Source organism: Hydra vulgaris, chromosome 03 (genome assembly GCF_038396675.1).
Source record: "Hydra vulgaris chromosome 03, alternate assembly HydraT2T_AEP".
Taxonomy (NCBI): Eukaryota; Metazoa; Cnidaria; class Hydrozoa; order Anthoathecata; family Hydridae; genus Hydra; species Hydra vulgaris.
The window spans coordinates 16,376,861-16,400,000 of NC_088922.1; the positions used below are offsets into that span (position 1 = coordinate 16,376,861).

Below are 23,140 nucleotides of genomic sequence, written 5' to 3' on the forward strand. Positions count from 1 at the left end.
ATGATACATATGAAATATTATTTCTTGTATAAAAATCATAAAATACACGTGTCAAATGCTAAGGTTATGTTATCCTTAATTAAAAAACGAAAACAAAAGTAATAAACAACGACGAAATAGAATTAAAAAAAACAAAAAAAAACTGGATTCAACATTAACAAAAATAGGAAAAAAATGCCAAATAAACTTAAACACATAACAAATATAAAACGAAAAGTTAAGTTTAAAAACTATTTTTCTCAAAATAACCTGTTTTCACAATATGACCAAATATGTAAAATAACCTGTTTTTACAATATGACCAATTATGTAAAATAACCTATTTTCACAATATGACCACCCTAGTCAAAAAGACCTTTAAGATCCTATAAGAACTTGGAACAAAAAAAATTCAGATTTGAACCCCATTAAATTAAACACATAAAAAAACGCATAATTTAAAAAGTGCTTATAGTTATCAAAGTTTTTTTTTTGTTCCAAAATCCTATAGGTCCTATAGAAGTTTTTGGCTAGGGCAAATATGTAAAATAACCTGTTTTCACAGCTCAATTTGACCTAATATGTCAAGCCCAAATAACGTTATATCACACCCAATAACGTAACACTGCATGTTATATAAAAAAACGTAAAAGCTCGACCACTAAAAAAATAACTGTATAACAATTTTTGTAAATTAAAATAATAGAAACCTCTAAAGTAAGAAAAATTTAAATATAAAAACTAGATCCAACAAATTATATGAGCTATCAATAACATCAACAAAACTCTTTGGAAATTAAAATGAAATAAAAAATTGTATACATCGACTTTGCTCATCAACTTTTTACGTACCTACTAATATCTACTTTTTACATACCTAATGATGAAACTTTAAGTTCAATTTTCAAAAAAATAAACAAAAGCCTTGATGTTGTTTATATTTGTTATATTATATTGTCCTAACATATTTAAACTTTTTCATTTCGTCTTTTCCTCTTTAAAATGAAGTTTTTTCATCAGCTTCTCCTTGAAGCTTTTTTGTTTTTTAAGTTTCTGGGAAGATTTTCCATCAAGATTGCTCTGAACAGATCCTGATTCGCTGTTAAGAGATGGAGTCAAACAATTATCTGTGCTCCCAAGGTCATTTTTTAAAGGTGTATATGTTAAAACTGTTGCACTTCCGCAATGGTCTGTGCTACCCCTATCATTTTTTAAAGGTGTTGTTGTTATAGCAACCCCACTTCCATTCGTTTCTACAGTGGAACAAACTTGGTTTTTAACTGTTATTGGTGGTTCAGGTTTTGTTGGTACAACATCAACACAAACTTCTTCATTTCCAGTATTGCCATTTTGAATTGCACAAGTAACTGTTTTTGTTTCATTAATAAAAACATCATCTTGGACTGAATTTGTTTTAACGCCTTCGTCTAACAGGGTAGTCTTTAAAAGACATAAAACGTATATATATTATATAAAAAAAAAAGAAAATATATATGTATATAAATTTTAACTCACTGGTGCTGGACTTTCCTTAACATACTGTGTAGCCAAAACCGGACTGTTAAGCCACTTCATTTTATTCTGATAACTGTTTCCCATACCTAGTGAAGGACTACGTGATTTACTTTCGCAAAAATCATAATAAACATGATAAGGCATTTCTCTGTCTGATGTGGCCTGAGGAGGAAGACAGCAGTCAGGCATTTTTTTTGATGATTTACCAGAAATAAATACATCTGGCATGTGGTAAGTGTAGCCAGTTCTATAACCCTAATACAATAAAAATAGCAAAAAACCTAAATTTTTCAAGCAAAAATGGAAGGAAAAAAGTAACTTAACCATATGGTACAAAAAAAAGTTACTTGGGAGTCTAATAAACGCATATGAGCCTCAAAAAAACATTCATAAAGAGGTATTTGACATCTTCCCTCTCCATAAAAAATACATCTTCCTTTTTCCTCCATTATTTTCTGAACTTTCTCATAAGCTTCTTCGCTAATAATATTTAAGTTTTCCAATCCAACAGACAGAGCTTTGACCTAAAAGCAAATTTTGAAAAAATAAAAAATGATTTTATAATAAAAACAACAACAATCAAATAAAAAATTTTCAATAAAATATTACTTGTGCTGCACAAGCTTCCATAAGATTACAGAGTCGATGGAATGCATCCTCAATAGAAGTACCACACACAGCAACACCATGATTACGTAGAAATAATATCTTTAAATATATGAAAAAATTATACTTGTTATTAAGAAATAAAAATGGCAACGAATAAAAAAGATTTCAAAATACTTAAAATTTGAATAAAAAGCTATATAAGATTTAAATAAAACAAACAATTGATGAAGAAAAATTTGATCAGGGTTAAAATGGAGCATGACTACAGTTTTAATTAAAAAAAAAAGGCTTGACCACAGTTCACAGGAAAACAAAGAATATATTTAAAAATAAATAAAAATTTAACATAATTCTTTTAGACTCTTCACATTTTCAATTCTAAAGAGAATGTTTATAAAATTGTTTGGGCTAAATTTTTTTGATTAAAACAAAATAATAAACGTAAACCAAGAAATACTAACTTTGTAGTTTTAAATAAAGTTTCCATCTCCATTTTAGTAAGAATTTACATTTACAAGTCTTTAAAATATACACGTTTTTTTTTTGATGCACAGACTTTATTTTGATCTACAGACTTTATAATTTATTCAAGAATGTTTTATTCTTAAGAATATTAGTTTAAAAAATGATGTCATTGTAGGACTATTGACTCTATGTCATTGTTTTTCAGAAACATCAAAAAACTTTTTTAAACAAAAATAATTAGTACATGTTATACTAAGTAAATTTCATCAAATATTCTCTCACATGACTAAATAAACATTTCGACAATATGTGTATCAGATGAAAAATTTATAAAATTAATGCTGTTAATTATGTTAATTAATGCTGTTAATTATACTTTTATATGATTAAATACAAAACATTTTTTTAACGAAACCTTGATAAAGATTATAACCATTTTAATTGTAACACAAAACCAATTTATAGCAATAAACAAGCTAAAAATACCGGAATTTTTTTCCAAAAATTAGAAAAAAAAAAACAAAAAAAAACTTAACAAATTGTTTAGTAATTCATGAAGAAAAATAAAACTATATTTCAAAATTCTACAATGATGTTATATACTAAACTATTTAGAATTAAACACATTTGAATAAATTATAAAGCATGTATATTGCGTCAAAAAAGCATTTAAACTTTAAAGACATAAAGTTCTGACTAAAATGGAGAATGTGAGCTTCGACAAAACTAAAAAGCTAGTTTTGCTTGGTATACCTTTGTTATTTTGGTTTAATTAAAAAAATTAAGCCCAAACATTTTTTTAAATATTCTCTTTAATATAAGTAAAACTTGTCTTGGCACCTAGGGATTGCTTTGAAAAAAATTTAAAAATTTGAAGAAATTTTTTTAAGTAGTAGAAAAGAAAAGGTTCTATATAGTCAAGTTTGAAACTGAAACAAAATAGTGCAATTTTCCCATTAAAGAGTTAAAGCATCCAATACTTTCTAAGCTCATGTGTCTCATCTAGTTTAATTAGTAACATAATCTCAAAATTATGTTACTAATTAGTGAATGCCTTGAATGAGCATGCTACTAAATACCCTCTTCCTCCTTGTTTGAAGGCATTCAATATTATTTTTAAAATTCTAAACAATAACACAATTTAGAATTTAAAAAAGTTTTTCATAAAAAAATAGGCTCAAGATAAAAACTAGATAATATCTGGCTAGACAAAAGCTATTTTCAAAACTTAAAGATGATAATAACTTGCTTGAAATATTATTTTAACCAATTAAAATGCAGCCCTTGAACTTATTTATTAAAAACTATATTCAAATTTTTATTTTGCTGTAATAGATTTATTTCATACAAAGTTTTGTAAGAAATTTATTCATTCTATTCAAACTGAATTCATTCCCGAGTCTAAGAGAGCCACTTCAGTAAAGGAGAGTACTCATTTATTCATTTTTTTAAAAGTATTGTTACAAATCTCCTGAGTCTCTTTGAAACTCCGAAACATAAACCTTGACTAACAAGGTTGATCAAACTTGAAAATTGATCTGACCAAACTCAATACTTTTTGCCATGTGGACAAAGGACAAATTAAAAACTTTGAATACCCAATTGCACTTTAATAGGAAAATGAATGTGGTAAATAAATAAATATATTCATATATAGTCATAAATATATCGCAAACATATTTGCAGCAAGATATTTTATATAAGAATCTTGTATGCATTAAACATTTTGTACTGAGTATTCATTTTTGTATGTTTTTATGAATTTATAATAAAAACTTTAGTTTGTCATGTTCAAGAATATTAATAAAAAAAAATTTATAAAATGTCTTTGCGTGTAAATAATAAAGTTTTACCATATTTTTTGGTCCCAGATCATTTTTAATAATTTCTTTTTCCACATCATCAACAATTATACCATAGTAATCATGATATGAAACATTACCAACCTTTTCATTAAAATTTCAAATTTAATTATTTTGAGTTCATGTAGTAGCACATGAAAAAAAAAAATTGAAAAAGATTTATTAAAAAAATATATAAAGTAAATAATAACTATATATACAAATAATTATTATAAAATATAATAATATACAATAATAATAATTATTATATATACTAATAATTATTATATAAAATAATTATAAACTAATTGTATGAAATAATATATTTTTAACCAATTATGTTGTATAATTACTTTTTAGTGCAAGAGTAAATAAAAAACTTTTTATATATATTTAATCAATTAACACAATAAATATATAAAACAATTTCTAAATTTATTTTTATAAATATAATTTATAGGTTAATTTATAGGTTTACGAACAGATCCAATTAATAACCAGACGAAATTGTACACATTATGTTTGATCATCTCCTATCACGTCAGCAGTATGAAATTGCGTGACTAATATTCTGGAGGTATTGGATAGTATTATTAAAGCAATCAGTTACGAATGTGTTGCATAGTTGATCCTTTTAAACTTTGCCAAGACATTTTGATCAGATTTCTTACCTCTTGCTTCAACTCAAATTGGCTAGCTATGGTTACTATGGTTAACCATACTTATTGTATTGCGTTGTTACAAAGTGAATGCCTTGTTAAAGACTTAGCATTAGGAAATAGCGAGTGTTACAGCTTGTTATTTATTTTAATTTATATATTTATAATTATTATATATAATACAAAAATATAAAATTTAAATTATTTTGATTTATTTAACAATGTGTTTAACTATTTTAATTTCTATAAATATACTCATAAATATACTGAATATTTGATTTAACTATTATGTTAAATAACTAATTTTTTAATTATTGGTTGATGCATGAAGTTATTTGACAAAAAAAATTTTAATGACTATAAATAAAAAAAAAAAAAATAATAATTTATTTTAGAAAAAAAGTTTTTTTCTAAAATAAATTATTTATTTTTGAGTTTAACTTATATAGAAAATCTCAACTTTGCCACCTTTCAGACAGCAACTGTAAAAATCAAATCAATATCTCTTACTTTTAATTTGATGCGATTAAACAAGGTTCTGTTAAAGCTTGCCATCCTCATTTCATTAATCTTGTGAATGAAATGTCTCCAAAAGTGCTCAACTGGTAACGCTTGAAGCACAGTTGTGAGTTGGATTCCTTGCCATTATACTTGATATAACTGTTCATCCATTTTGGGAATCTTTAGAGTAATCAGAATTTGATAAATCTAGCCAAATAATAAATAACTAAAGTTGCCATAAAGTTACTCAACTTATATCGCCATTTGCGGATTATAAACGAATAAAAAAGTCATTTTTCTAAACAATTGTTAGTATAAATTGATGTTTTTCTTGATACAACCTTGGAAGTATACAACAACATCTTGGACATACCATGGTCAAATTTGGACATACCGTAAATAAACTCGAACATATCATGGCCAAAATCAGACATACCATGGTTAAATTCGGACATACCATGGTCAAGTTTGGACATACCATATTCAAATTCAGACATACAATGGTCAAATTTTTTTAAAAACTTCTTTTAAAATTGACCTGCATTAAATTTAAGAAGTAATTTTTTTAGTTTTCTTTTTTCTAGTCTAGGATGTCGGATGACTTGAGCATTTTTATCAAAAAACTTTAATTGCTGAACACACCACTTTTTTTAAAAAAAAAAAACTAACCCGGAATCAAATTGGTAAAATTACATATAAGGAAAATATTTGTACATAGTAAGGCTACAAGCAAATAATTAAGTATGTAGTTTTATATGCATTTGTATTTTTATGTATAAAAGTGCAAAACAATTTTTTTATAACTACTAAAAAATAACAATTAAGGATTTTTGTCTCACAGTCAACTTTTTGGGGTATTGGCCCTTTATAATGGCAGGAAACAAGTATAATTCAGTTTTTCCAGAATGTGTTATCAAAAATTATTAGAAATAAGTCAAACAAAAAGAAATTGTCACCAAGTACTCAATTAATAACAATTCAAATTTATGTTGAATAATTATACGATTAAATAAAGACAGTTCTTTAAAAGCCGAACATAAGGGCAGTAGACCACACATAATATGACGCTTCACTGACAAAAATACTATTCGTTACACCAAAAAGAATACTGGAAAAGATGGAAAAAATGCAATGTGTTGGGATTTTCTGGTTTTAGTGGAGTTAGGCCTATCTATTAAATAAATGGCATTGTAGATTGATATATTTATTTAAAGCTACTGAAGCCAACATGGAATAAGATTACATTAGAAAAAAATATACATATATATTTTTGTCTTATTAAAAGGATAGATAAGTTCTTCTTGTTGCTGAATATTTTAATTATAAAATATTTACTTTATAGAAAATTAATTTTTTTCAAATTTTGCCTAAATTTATTCTATTTGAAAAAAATGAATTGCCATTAAAAATTTTTTTAATACCTAACGTGCAATTTTTAAAACATTATTTACTTCATTTATCAAACAGGTTAAAAGATATCTTTAGATATAACTAAATACCAAACAAAAAGGTTTTTAGCATTATATATAAACTTCTTTGCAAAATTGCTTATCATTACAAAGAATTATAAAGATATATCTAACATTTTTGATATTGTGAGAATTTAACTTGATATTTTATTGTTAAAATGTTTTACTGCTGTTATTCATTATCTCTTCATATTATTACTGAACTTTATCCTATTTGTAATGTTCTTTTGAGCATTTTGACACAGAACTCTTGAAAGCTATTGCAACCAAAGAATAAGAGTTGCAGCACGTTTTGTTATAAGAAAATGTGACAGAAAGTATATGCAAATATCTAACTTATGCAAACTTCAAACATTATTAGGTTTTACAGTTTTACTTTTATTTGAAAACTGCATTGCAGCAACATCTCCATAATTTTGATTTATAGAATTTATTTACTATTTTATAAATAAAAATATACAAAATTAAAAAAAAAAGTCTATAAAATTTTATAGTCCTTTGTTTATTTAATAGTGTTAAAATTTTAATCAAACAATAAACAAAGTGGTTAGTTCGCAGCATTTCTGATCTGAATCGCCAAGGTTCAAACCCTTCTACTGACACCTTTTTTTTTTTCTTCTAATCTTTTTCAATTTTTTTAATATATAAAACAAAACATTTTTGAAGTTCTGTAAATATTATATATATATAACAAACGAAAGAGAGGGAATTATTCAAAAAGCTTGAAATTTCTAAAAACATCAAAACACCTGTAGAAATTTGTTGCGCATATGTTATAATAGAGATACTTATGTTATTAACGTGGTAATTTGTCCTAAAAAGGTAATCAAACATAAATAAATAAACAGGTAATTTTTCCTAGAAAGCTGCAGATGTTATAAAAAAAATAATGGTCTGAAACTTAATAAAGAAAAAATTTAATAAGTCAGTCCTGCTACTCTAGAAAGTGCTGTTTTATATATTAAAAGTCTTTTTTTATATATTGATTTTTTTAGCTATAAATATATATGCCCAGACTGAAAAAATTAATAATGTATTGTGTTAAGGGGCAGATTTGAACCTGTGCAAAACAACACCGATGACAGTGCATTAAACCACTAAGCTATTGAAGTTTTGCATGTATTAGAAAAACAAACCATTTTAAAAATCCCTTACACAGATTGCATATAATCAAGACTTTTTAAATGGGTTCTCTATATAAGCACAGCTTTATTGCATAGCAATAAATTTGTGCTTATATACAAACATTTGTTTAAAATGTTAAAATTTAAAAAATCCACTCATATAACATTACATAAGTGGATCGTGTGTAATATAAGAAAACTATTCTAATAATTACAAGTCTTTTTTTGCTTAAACTGCTTTGTTTAGAATTTTTGTATTTATGCTATTGCATTAAAAAAAATTGACAAGATTGAAAAAACACGAAACATTTTGTCTCATCCAGGTGGAAAATTTGAAACTGTGATTTTTTGCCATGACTTTCTCCTCTCTTGATAATTTCTGTTTGCTAAAATTATATCATCTTCTTAGTTCTGCCGTTAGTATAACATTATGTACAAATGCCTATAAATATATTGGTGTGGAGTGGAAATGCCTACAAATATAATTGGTGTGGAGTGGAAATGCCTATAAATATAATTGGTGTGGAGTAGATAAGTATAGAAATGGTCAGTTACAATATTATTTATATAACTTATAATATTATTTATATAACTTTTAAATTGTTTGTTTTTGCTATTATTTGTTAACTAATGTTTAAATTGCTAAAATCTTATAACATAAAAAAAGCAGACAGAACCCTATAATTCTTTTGCGACAATATGCAAAAAACCTAATAAGTAACGCTCGCAAAGCCTGTGTGTGTCTTCATAAATTCAATATGGGTTCGCATAAATATAACAATTAATTAACCTAAGCGTTATATGGTGATTTAGAAAAAAAATTATTAAGTTTAAACTATCAATGAAGACGCTTTTAAGTTAAACAAATTATTAGGTTTGAACTATTAATTGAGACTTCTAAATGGAAAAATATACTACTTTTACGCTTTTATTTTCTCTGGTTCAACTTTTATTTATGTTAAGTTTGTTTTCTCTTTTCAGTTTATGGTTTATTTATTTTTAATTTTCTCATTAAATTAGTTTAGTTTTCTCAGCAGATTTTTGAAACACTTAATGTATCAAAATATGCAAAAAAAAAAACCATACCCAAGTTGTAAAAAAAAAAAAATGTGTGCGTGGTTATATAAGGTGTGCAGGGGCATGTCTCTTTTGAGAAGGCTTTAAAAATAAAATATAAAATATTAGTCAATATAAGATAAACATTCAAAATGAAATTAACAATAACAAAAATTCTTTTTTACAATAATAGTTAAAAAAAAAAACATTTTAAAAACAAAAGGTATGACTTGGTACAGAGCATATTTAAAAACATCACTAACTAACAAATTGATATAAAAGTCAGGTATTGGTGCAGGATTTACTTATAAATACTTAATTTTACTTAAGTCTTCCAATTCTTATATGATAAGAACTTCTTATTTTCATTGTATATAAGCTCTATTACTTACTTTTGTTTCAAAAAAAAATTTTTAAGTTTGTTTCAAAAGATTTAAATTTTTTTAGCCTTTTAACTTTTAAAACTTCAAAAAAATCTTTTTTCAGAAAAGTAAAAAAAAAAAAATTTGCGTGTAAACCATTCTTACAATTATTGACTCTTGACTTATTCTTAGAAAACCACATTTCATAGCAGACACCTGAAAAACAAAGTCCCATAAAAACTAATTATAACATATACCATAATAAAATAAAAATAGTACATATACATATGTATATACATATAAATATATACATACATACATATATATATATATATATATATATATATATATATATATATATATATATATATATATATATATATATACAGAACGCGACAAATTGATGAACATTTGTTAAAAAAAAAGACAGAAAAAGGAACTTTACTTTTACATATGCAAACGTTGGCGTTTGCTTAAAATTTTTAAAAACGAATGCATTACTTCAGCAATTTCTTTTTCAGAGTAATTATACTATTAATAGTTTTTTTATTGATTATAAAAACACATATTTATAATAATAAACAATTAGTCACTAAATTTTAAAAACACTTTTTTAAGATTCTAAAAGAAACCATGCTAAAACATGATGATTATCACAGTGGTGTACCTTCCAGTTTCCGGTCGCCCGGCAGGCAAACTAAAACAATTTTTATTTCTAATTTGAGTCGTCCACTACGATAATTAACAGTCCAGTGTAAAAGTTTTTTTGTATTTTGCTCGGGAAAATACAAAAAAACTTTATAACTTTGTTTTTAAAAAAATATAAGATTACAAAGTTTCATAATATTTTGCCTAAAAGTTGTTAGCCATTACCATAAAACTCATTACTTACTATAGTGATTTTTTAACAATACATTCTTTAGTTTATTTACATCAATTTGTGAAGATGCTTTGAGTCTCATAATCTTTTTCACTTCATTATGCTTTATTTTTTTATCTGTTTTATACAGAATTTTACAAGTATAAACTATACAAAATATTTGAGTAAACTATCATAATTTAAATTTTATCAAGAGTGAAACTTTTTTTACTAATTTCAGAAACTTTACAGAGATTTTAGTTTACTTTTTTATTGAAACATGAATGGGCTAACATTTTAAACAAATTTGCTAAGCTAAATTGCCAACCCAGTTCTCCTTCTGGTGTAAGAAAGTATTTTTTAAAGCCGTCTCTAACTTGTTTTGCATCTTTTGAGTAGTTGTTAGAACTTAATTGTGACAGTGGTTGTAGTGCAGCAGAACATGAATTATTTTTCCTCCAATCACCTGGTCTAAACCCAGAAGGACCATCAACATCAGTGTAATTTGTGGGACAGTAGAGAAAATTATTTGCTGATCTTTTTTTCATAAAAAAGTTATGTAAAGCTATAATCGCTTGTGTAATTAAGACCACTTTTTCAAGATTAGCGATATTTGGTCTGCGAAATATACGAAATCGTGTTGTAGCAACACCAAATGTATTTTGGTGTTGCTACAGCACCAAAATACTTTTTAAAAAACTATTTACGTTTTAGGGGCCAAAATGGCCCAATTCGTTACAATGAGTAGATTTTGGTTTGATATGTCACTGAAATCATCAAACTCTTTTTAAAAAACTATTTACGTTTTAGGGGCCAAAAGGCCCCTAAAACTTAAAAGGACCCAATTCCGGTTTTTTACCCAACTTCATGGAACTTTTTATTTTTTTTAAATAAATTTAAATAACAAATTTATCAATTGTTTAGCCATTTAAGGTGTGAAAATGAGTCATAAATAGAGTATATCATTTTGATGTGACTGTCATGAGTATGTCATTTCTAAAATATAAACCCATGCACATTACATATATATACAAACACATTAACTAATGTTTTATATTATTAAGATTCAGTTTATTAATAAACTTAACATACTTTTGTGACAGTAGCATAAAAAGTTATGATTAAATAAAGTTAAAACATAAATATATTTTCAGGAGCATTTGCGATACTTACAGGGTTTTTTCCGTTGAAACTGATAACATCTTTTTTTAAATGTTCAGAAAAGGAACTGTTACTTTTGGAAACTTTGAATCTATTCGAAGATTCATTATTAAAGCTGTTGAAGCAATTCATTACAAATTGCTTCTACAGCTTGTTCAGAGTAGCAGCCTAATCCACGCCCTCTTACTGCACAAAAAGCATGTTTTAAAATAAAATGAATTTTCAATTCAAAGTCATTTCATAATCTTTAACCAGTGTTCTGTAGTGATTTTCAAAATTTTGAATATGTTTTTGAAAATCATGATGAAGTTTTTGTCCAAAACAAGACTCAACCAAATTGTTTAAAATTTTAAGCCCTTCTGCCAAGGTCTTCGATTTAATTGGCAATGCATGCATGTACTTATCATAATTTTGAAGGATTTTATGGGAGGCATTGCCATTATTCTGGACCTCTTTCAAAATATTTGAAATCATTGACACTTTAGAAACTTCATTTTCACCACCACATTTCTCTATATGATTATAAATATGATTAACAGCTCCCTCCATTAGGTGTAACTCTGGCGGGAAAAGATAATCTGTGGCTAAGTGGTCGCTGGTTTCTGCGTGTATCAATAGAGGATTAACAACGTTGCAAAATTCTTTAGCATTACATTTTATTGCACCTGATTGAAAAAACTTTGTGTATTGTTCCTCTAAAGAACCAAAAGTTTTAAGCTTTTCTTCTTTAAATGGTAGTATTCGCTTCCATTCACATATATGGCAAGGTTTGTAGCCATAGCACTTGAAGATAAACCACACATTTAACAAAGCTTACAAATGCTACAAATGAGTGTTTTATTTCATCTAAATTAAGACAGTTCATTAAATAGAAACATTGTAGTGACTTTCAAGAACATTCGGAACTAAAGCTAGTAAAAAAGAAGCTTTTACAGAACATTCTTTATATATTGAATTCTGAGGTTCTTCATATGTACTCATTGAAGTTTTGTCTTTCTAAACTTTTGCTCTCACAATCTAACAGTAGGTTGAAACAGATCTAAAGTAAGAATTTTTTATTTTTACAAAAAGTTGTACCATTTTTTTTGTTTTGACTGAATCATAATTCTCATAAACATATTTGGAATGAAATTTGGAATGAAACCTTCTTAAAGCCTCTAATAAATAAAGCCTCTTCATCCATCAATACCAAATTTGACTGTTTGAATGCTTAAGTTCCTTTCTTTAATCACAATAAGCAACTTTGCAAACTCCTCAATATTGGCGCGCTTAATAATAATTACATTTTCATTTACTTTTAAATTTTCTTTTTTTACATAAAATTCTTAATAATCAATTATAAAACAATCTTCAAATGTACCATCAATTACCAGAAGTGCTTCTTGTAGGTTTGCTTGTATGCAAGTTTTCCATTTAATTGATGTTCTGTTTAAAATAATTTTTTTTTAAATTAAGGGTAACTATAATACTTAAAAAGAGTAAGAAATACTTTAAAAAATTGTTCTTACCTGAGTTCTTTTGCTAGCTGTATCAGTTTCTTGTTGGACGATGTAAGTCTTAATTGAATCCTTTACAAATCATTCAAAATGATCTGTCTAGGTTTATTTTCAAGGGTCCTACTGATATTTGTAAAGGTTTTGCACCTATAGCAAGTTTACTTTTTTTTGATCCTTGTTCATATAATTTTTCTGAGATAACTTGAGAAGAAATCTGATCTTTAACTTTAGCTGAGAAGTTTTTCTAATATTTTTACAGCTGACGTTTTATTTCCACATTTGTGCTTCTTTCCCTTTTTGATGTTTGAAAGACAAGTTTTACAAATTTTTTCATGGGGTGAACGCGACTTGAAAACTTGTTCGGGTTCTTAAATGTAAACTGGTTAGTTGGCATATTTTACTGTGACAAATAGCAGAGTTTCTGGTTAAAGGTGTAGCAAAGTTTTTAGTCCAGTCAATAACTAAATCTGGCAAGTAGTTTTTTCTACGTATATTATTTCTACATTTATCACATATGCCAAGTGGATTTTTTGAATAATTGCAATCTAAATCAAAAGTGGGCACTTTCTCTTTTATCGCTTGCATATTTAATAGTCTTAATGTTTTGTAGGCACAAAAGTAAAAAATATTTTTTCGCTTTGTATCATGATCACACTTTTTTTATTGGATGCGACATAATAAGTATTTTTATTTATCTACAAAGAATATATATATATATATATATATATATATATATATATATATATATATATATATATATATATATATATACATATACAAAGAATACACATATATACATATATATATATATCAAATTTTAATGTTAGTTTTTTTTTAACTTATGTCCTGCATTTGGAGAAAAATTCTTAAATATTTACATTTTAAGGGCCTTTTGGCCCCAAAAATGTAAATATTTTGCTAAAAGAAATTTTAAGATTTCGGTGACATATCAAACTTAAATCAACTCATTGTAACAAATCTAACGATGTAAGACAATGGCTGGGGTCAAATCGCAAAACTAAAAAGTGATTGGTTGCATGTGTGCTTTAAATGCTTTTGAAAATTTTCTTTTAAATACTTGCAAGGAATAAAATTTAATTAGATCAAAATATGGTTTTATTAATAAACACACTTTTGTAAATAACAAACTGTCATCCTGCTGAGCTACTGACAGGCATTTTATTTTACTTTCAGTCGCCCTTGGAGAAAACGATTCATCCCGTGCCACCGGACGACCATGAGGGTACACCCCTGACTATCTTTGATAGCGCTACTTTTAAGAAAAGTAACTAAGTACTTTATTGAAGAAAGTAATTATGTTTTAGCAATTTTTTTTTTTTTTAATGCTAAATATCATTTTTTTTGGGGGAAAAATGCAGCTAATTTCCTTACACTGAGGGGGGAGGGGAGTACCACCGCCCTAATTATTTTCGTAGAATAGCCCCTGATACATTATTATATATAAAAGTATGCAAAATTTTACTTAAAATAAACGCATTTGCAATTACTTTAAAAGAAACCATTCTTAAACAGTATGATTGCTATCTTCTGTAGCGTACTTTTTTAAAATTTTCTTATTTCCCTTTAAGTGAAGTTACGTTTGTTTGCATATTAAAAACACTTGAAAATGTTTTAAAAAGTATTTTTAAGTTTTGCTATAATTTTATAATCTAATAGAATATATAAAATTTTATGTTTATTATAATTTTCATTTCTTTATTGTGCATTTAACAACACCAATAATATCATATTTTTATTTACTTATTATTAAATACTTAATATGATATTACTATTTTAAAAAGTTTCAAAAAAGAAAATGTCATTTACGTTATTTTAAGTTCCTTTTATTATAATTTAGTTAAACTTATAAGCTTTTTTATTAGTTAATAAACTTAACAAACTAAATTGAGAAAAATTTACTATTTAGTATCAATGGGTAACAGTTGACAACCATTATGTCATTGCATATTAATTATCAATAACTTGCACTTTGCAAATGCAATAAAAATTGTTTTGAAAAAATAACAATTGAATAATTTCAATAAGCATTAATACATCTTTGATATATCTAATAACTTACTAAATAGAATAAAAATTATCTGAAAATAAAACTCCCATATTTAATATATATCTCTTAAATTAGATGTTTGCCAATAAATTAAGATACAAACATCAACGCTCCATTAAAAAAAACGATTTGTCGCATCCTGATATATATATATAATATATATATATATATATATATATATATATATATATATATATATATATATATATATATCAGGCCTTGTTACGAGATTTCGCTGCGTAGCGAAAAACGCGTAATGCATTTCTAAGTAACTCAACTCAGCAAATATATTTTGCATCGTTAGAAGTTATATTGCGTCACTAGCGTCTTTTCAAGTACCGCATTGTAATTAAAGTTATTTCATTAACGCGTTAAAAATCATACAGTTTGTTTTTTTCTCACTATAACAAAAGTTACAAATAAAATCTAAGTTCTTATTTAAAAAATCATTTTTATTATTTTTTTTAAATATGAACTGAATTTTATTTTGAAAAAAATATTCTTTTCATGAAACATAAAATAATGTTTGTTTATTTTCTTATGATTTTACAGTAAGTTTTTGGTTATTTTATTAACTGTTAATAAATTTTTTCTTATTTAATTTGTGAACTCTTTTTAATAATGTTTTTAAACAATAAAGAGTTTTTTTTTTATATTTATCAGTTACCGATAACATATTCGTGATCATAATTTATTTTCATAACGAACGTCATTAAAACTTTACGTTATTGAATTAACAATAAACAAAATAGTGCATTTTTCAAACTATTATGACTAAAAATAATTTTTATATTTAAAAGGAATTTATGTATTTAATTCCTCAAGATAAAACTTAAAACACTTTATTTTTTTTTAACTAATTTTTAACAACAACAAAAAAAATTATGAAACAAACTGTTTTTTTAACAAAAAATCTATTAGTTTACAATTGCGGTTAAATGCTTTTACTAACAACTTTATTTCTACTGAATAAACGTCACGTTAACGACAATCAAAAGATAATTCAAATATTTTTAAAAGATATAAGTTTTTGCGTAGTGCAAAACTGCTGAACGCGTAGGCAAATCGCTTTATCGCAGGCAAAATGCGAGCTGCGTAACGCTTCTTAACAAGGCCTGATATATATGTATATATATATTCACACATACACACACACACACACACACACACACACACACACACACACACACACATATACAACATCAGGTCAGCATCAGGTAGGCTAATAAAATTTAATACAAAGGTCTTACCATAAAACATAAAAATGAGGTTGGCAATTTTTTGCAACCTCAAACACTTTTAGGTCGGCAATTAGGTCGGAATTGCTGAATGCCAACCCTTATTCTGAGAGCTGTATATATGTATATATATACATACATACATACATATATATATATATATATATATATATATATATATATATATATATATATATATATATATATATATATATATATATATATATATATATATATATATATATATATATATATATATATATATATATATATATGCATCGATTGGACAGGATGAAATTCAGCACCCTTTAATTTTTAATTAATAAGTATTGATTATCATTGTTATTATATTAAAATGAGTAAACAAGTATTAAAACAAAAAAATTTAAAAAATGTTTCTTCAAAACCCTTCATTGTCGCAAGTTAAAATTTCAAAATGTTTTAGTTTGCAGCGATATAAACAGACTCAATACAGTACAATCTCTCTAAATTGAATTTAATGGGGAATAATAAAAGTTTGAATTAGAGAGATTTTTGAATTATAGAAAGTTGACTTTTTTTCAAATATTCTCGTCAAAGTAACGAATAGAAATCAAACAAACAAACAAATAGTAATTCTTAGGCCTAAATGCAATACATATTATGCATTTTAAACTTTTACATTTTCAAAAAAAATTTGGTAATTGTAGATTGTCTTTTATGAGCTTATAAATCCATGCCAATGACACGATTTATATTAAGAGCCTTTGTCAAATTATCTCCAAAGTTAGAATAAAGACTGCACAAGGATTTTTCAAGTACAGTGATAGCGTGCGTTGCTTCATTCAAACTTGCTTTTGTAGCATCATTAGAAACATCAACACGCTCATCATCGAATTTGTCTTCAGTTTCAATAGCATCATGTCCAGAAATTTTTGCAATGATAGGGGAGAGTGGGGCACAGCTGTACACGAGGCACAGTTGAACAAAGCCATCAAAGACATAAAAATCAACACAATTCATTTATCTATGCTCAACTGCGGACGTTACACAGTGTTACGCTGATCATGTTAGTATTTAATTAAATTCAGATAAATATTCCTTTTTGTGAAGCTTGGTGTAAACAAATTGAGATTATTACTTTTCAATTTTGATTTTATCAGTAGAATTGTAACTCACGTATTTAGAAAATGCAACTGTACTCAATGATTTCGGCACATTATTTACGTATGGTCATGTCAGTAGACCGCTACAGTGTGGGACACTACTGAACAAAAATAATGATGCTGTTATTAATTCTTAAATCTGCAGTTCATTAGTCCTATATATATATATATATATATATATATATATATATATATATATATATATATATATATATATATATATATATATATATATATATATATATATATATATATACATATATACATATATATATATATATATATATATATATATATATATATATATATATATATATATATATATATATATATATATATACAGGAAAATCTCAATATGGTTCGATCCAGGGTTCAAGACAGATGTCGGTAAAACCAGCAGTGCAGATATGTTGGCCGCATCCAAAGCTGTCGCCAACCGAAACATGTCATTGTGTCAGACTGCCAGTCACTATTGAATTGCAAAGTCTAAGCTATCCGGGTACGTAACGAAGTTTAAGAACACTGGGAGTGACACTATCATTTGTTTTGTACCAAATTATTCATGTCGACAGGTTTTCAGTAATGATGATGAGCATTGATGTAATGATGATGAGTAATGATGATGAGTAATGATGATGAGCAGTTGTTGGTTGAATATTTACTTAAGGTGTCCAGACTTCACCACGGTTTGTCGATGAAAGAAGCTCATTCTCTGGCTTTTGAATTCGCACAGGCAAACAACAAAGTTGTTCCAAACAATTGGATACTGGAACAAACCGCTGGCTTGGGGGTTTGTGCGTTGTAATGTGACTTTGTCCCTTCGATGACCACAAGCAACAAGGTTGTCACGAGCTACTAGTTTTAACAAAACAAATGTTGGTGCATTTTTTGACAATCTAATTGATGTCTGTCAGCGACATAAGTTCCAGCCTTATCAAATCTTTAATGTCGACGAAACTGGTGTCACAACTGTCTATTCAACTGGCAAGGTCATTGCAGAAAGGGGTGCAAAACAGGTTGGTCAAGTAACATCGGCAGAACGTGGTACTCTCATTACTGTATGCTGCACAGTTAATGCAATTGGAAACTTCATACCGCCAGTATTCATCTTCCCACATGTCTACTTTAAGAATTCAATGATAAAGAATGATCCCCCAGGAAGTTTAGGGCTTTCGCATCCGTCAGGGTGGATGACGGCTGAAAACTGGGAACTGTGCATGAAACACTTTATCAAAAATGTCAAGTGTTCGAAAGAAGAACCGGTGCTGCTGATTATGGACAATCATGAAAGCCATTTATCAATAGCTTCACTAAGTCTAGCTAAAGACAGTGGGATTGTACTTCCCACTTTCCCGCCGCATTGCAGCCATAAACTACAGCCTCTCGACAGGTCCGTCTATAGACTTTACAACAATGCTTGTAAAGTCTATAGACGGACCTGTCAAGAGGCTCTAATGATTTTACAACAATGCTTGTGCAGGCTATATGGCAAGTCATCCAGGCCAGCCGATAACTATTAATGAAATCGCAGAGTTAGTTGGACAGGCTTTCCCACTGGCATTTACTGCTGCAAACATTACTTCTGAATTTAGAGTGTTAGGGATCCTTTTAATTGTGATATTTTTGACAGTAACAAGTTTCTATCATCATATGTAACAGACAGAGAAAATCCTGTAGAGAGCAGAAACAGCTGTGAAGTCAGACCTGATATGGCAGACCACAGCACATTGCAGAGAGATATTGAATTTGAAGCTGAATCTGCACCATCTTCATCAGTCCAGTCGGCACCTGCAGTTCAGTCTGCACTGTCTACATCAGTTCAGTCGCCACCTCCAGTTCAGTCTGCACCTACTGGGATCGTCAGTCCGGCTGAGGTCAGGCCTTTTCCAAAAGCAGCACCATGATAGATCACTTGAGGAAGGAAAAAAGGTTCCACCAGAATTCTCACAGACACACCGGAGAAAAAAGCGTTGGAGAAGGCTATTCAAGCAAGATCTTCATCCAGCAAACAGAAGCTGGGCATGGACAGTATTAATAAAAAGATAAAACAAATGCCAAGATAAAATAAACAATTAAAAGCTTTATAGCTGTATTTTATAGTAATTTTATAGCTGTATGTTCTTTCACCTGCTATATAAGTATTGTGCATGTAAGACGTTTGGTTTATTCAGTATTAATGCACAAAGTTTTTGCTGACTGCATTTGTTCTTGCTTTTTATTGTTTTACTGGGCCTAATTTGTCATGGGAATCAATTGTAGAAAATGCTAAGTTCAAGTGTGCCCCCATCCCTGTTTTAACTGTGCCCCACCATGGGGCATAGCTGAACAATTTTGCAAGCTTTGTTATAATGCATGTCACCTACAAAATACAACTGTTTTTATCTTTCTTGGACATAATTTAATCCCACCAAAAATAGTTTTATTTGTATTAAACTTCGGAGTAAAGTTACAAGCAGAAAAATTTTAGTAAATCAAAACTTAACAATTTTTGTTCAGCTGTGCCCCACTCTCCCCTATATTTATTTGATGATTTGTTGAGAATGCAAACACTGAAAACTTTGTCTACTAACTCGTCGGCCGTGAGGTTAAAATCTGCATCAAATTTCGCATTTTAATAATTCAAAATCATTTTTTAAGTTTTCCATTACAGCTAACTCCTCTACATCTAAACCACAGAAAGGATTGTTATTAATATTTATACGCTTTTCTGCTGCTTCTAATAATATTCCTAATTCTTGAAACAATTTATAAAGGTCTGATTTGGAATGGAATTCCATGCTTTTGTTAGAATAAACATAGCAGTTAAAATAGAAAACTTAAGTGTCTTGTTCTCTTTTTCCAAGGCAGCAATCTGCTTTTTCACTGCAAGTGAGCAATATTTTGCTTTAAGAGTATGAATAATTCCTTGATCCATAGGTTAGGTGATCAAGGCTGTATTTGGTGGAAAAAAGATAAGCTCCACCCAATCAAATCAATCAATCTGTATTTAGGATGGGCAGAACAATTATCTATAATAAAAGCAATTTTTCTTTTTTGAAAACTAAACTTTAGGTCAATTTCTTTAACCCACTCCTTAAATAATTCTGCCAACATTAAACTTTTTGATTGATAGCAAAAAATTATTTTTTTTAAACCCTTGAAACATCTAGGAGATTTCGATTTTCCAATTAGCGATCATTTGCTCATTAACCAACTTTGCCTCTCCAGAAATGGTTTTTAAAGATATACCATACCTATAAAAAAAAATTTATAATTGGTTAGACATAACTTGTACATGTTTGAATGTAACTTTGACGCCTTTGCATGTTTCCATAATGTCCAATTCTGGAAAATATTTATTTTATTTTCTCAAAACAATCAAAGAAAACAGCTGTAAAATAATCATATAGTGTAAAGCCATTAATCATAAAAATTGGATAAAATAAAATAAATTTGTCGAGCCATTCATCTGAAGTTTGAAAATTTTTGAAGCTTAACTCTTTTGCAAAATATAAAGTTGTTTTTTTTTAAACCATAAAACCACTAATTGGGATATTATCAGCTCTCAATTGTTTGAACCATTTAAGTATAGCTTTATTAATAATAATATCAACTTTCACCTGTTGAGTCAAATTTCCTTGACAAAAAGCATCAAAGACTTCATCTCTATTCTTTTTCCAGGTTGAAAGAGTGTTTGGTGGATTACCAAAAATTTTTGCAACATCTTTGTTTGTTTTTCCTTTTTCCAATTTCAATAAAGCTTCGTATTTCCGCTTTAAGTTGTTTACGTTATACAGTCTTTTTAATGTCATGATTTTTTTTAAACAGAGGAAAATAGTTCACACTAATTGTTTTTAAAAACTCAAAACATTCAAAATTTGAAAAAAGGTTAAGTTTTTGAACTTTTCTTGAAGCTCGAAAAGAATTCCATAGTTTAACAAGTTTTTTACACACCAGAAAATAAAAAAGTTTGATTTACAGAGCAAATCTTAATGATGGCTCTGAAAAATCCATTCGAATTGTGGAGGTTTTTTAAATTATAGAGATTCGAATTATAGAAAGTTAAACAAAGTTAGAAAGTTCTTAAGTGCATTTCACGGTTACTTTGCATTTAATCGAATTATGGAGGTTTTCAACTTAAGGAGATTCAAAATAGAGAGATTGTACTGCATATTAAAAGAGAAGCTGAAAGTGGAACTTTTGGAAGTGGAAAAAGAAAAAACTTTTTTTTTAAATAAAAAAAGCCAAATCTATTATTCTCACTATAAAGGTCTATGTCAGTCGCATAGAGATCTTGCAAGAAAATTTAAATGCAGCCAAGCTTTGATAGGAAAAACATTTAGACCTCAAGAATATAAAACATATCATTAAAAAAAGCTCCAAAGCAATCTATTGATGGAGAAATTAAAGCAACTTGTTATTCAAAAAAGCTATTTAAACTTTTAAACCAAGAAAGTTTTAGACACGTTTCGGGTGGCGGGAGCAATCACACTTGCTTTATCATAACCCCTGTATATATATATAAATTCTTATTCATTGTTACGTTTTTGTGAGCGTCTTCAAGATAAGTAAACTCAATAAGTTCAAATGACAAGTATAAGATTTTCATTAAAAGGCATTTTAAAAAAAAACTGTAAAAAGACACAAATTATAATGTTAATACGCAATATTTTTATAGTTGCATTTTTAACTTAGCATCTAAAATACAACTTAATCAAAGTAAAAATAATAGATACACTCTTATTTAAAACTTAAATTAAATCTTTTTTAACAGCCAGTAACAAAAACTTGTTCATTTAAATTTGAATTGAGTAACACAAAAACAGTTTTAAAAGTATCAAACTCATTTAAGTTTTAATTACCGTTTTTATTATTAGAGCAAGTAATTATTAGTCTTTTCTTATAATTACTTGCTCTCTCACTTCAAGCTATTTAAGTGAGAAAATTTTCAAATTAGAAAAAATGTTTCATAAAAAGGAGAGTAAAAAAGGATGTTTTTAAATATGAAAATTAGAAGAAACGTAACGAAAAATAGTTTTAATAAAATAATGAATTGCTTCAATAAAAAAGTGATCTAAATACATATTAAAATAGAGTTTGAAAAATTTTGTCATACGCAACATTCTTTTAAATAATTTTTCTAGAAAATGTTACAAAGCTTGAATAAATGAGTATCAGAAAAACAACTGCTGCTGATGATTGTTTTTTGATTTATTAATATAATACAAAAAATTACAGTAAAAAACTTAAAAAACTATTACTAAAACATAATCCAATTTTATTTTATCCATAAGCTTTTTTATTAAAATATCAAAAAAGCCTGTGAAAATGCTTATTGCCTGCGTTGTCTGTCTGTTTTAGGTGGGCAAAACTGTCATATTTGTTTTAGATGGGCAAAACTATGAATGCGTGTTTAGATAACTTCTTTGATGCCAAACTGAAATAGCCTGCTGCGGAGGGCTTCAGTACATACAGTATATATATATATATATATATATATATATATATATATATATATATATATATATATATATATAAAACATAATAATTATTCAAAAATAAAAACTCACTGCAACAACATCTGCTGTATGAACATGTATAACACATTTAATAT

At 27.3% G+C, this 23,140-nt stretch overlaps 1 protein-coding gene across 1 annotated transcript in view; it reads right to left on the reverse strand.

Annotated features, from left to right (window-relative positions):
• Positions 1-217: 217 nt before the first annotated feature.
• Positions 218-23,140, reverse strand: part of LOC100199042 (alpha-adducin) — a 35,702-nt gene continuing 12,779 nt past the window's right edge. Inside the window, exons 3-9 of the mRNA XM_065792483.1 lie at positions 23,097-23,140; positions 9,746-9,796; positions 4,422-4,514; positions 2,104-2,202; positions 1,842-2,018; positions 1,495-1,749; positions 218-1,419 (exon numbers count right to left, since the gene is read on the reverse strand). The exon at positions 23,097-23,140 is cut by the window's right edge and continues 54 nt beyond it. Coding sequence (XP_065648555.1) covers positions 958-1,419; positions 1,495-1,749; positions 1,842-2,018; positions 2,104-2,202; positions 4,422-4,514; positions 9,746-9,796; positions 23,097-23,140 — 1,181 coding nt within the window. The 3' untranslated portion in view covers positions 218-957. The remainder of the gene's footprint in view (positions 1,420-1,494; positions 1,750-1,841; positions 2,019-2,103; positions 2,203-4,421; positions 4,515-9,745; positions 9,797-23,096) is intronic.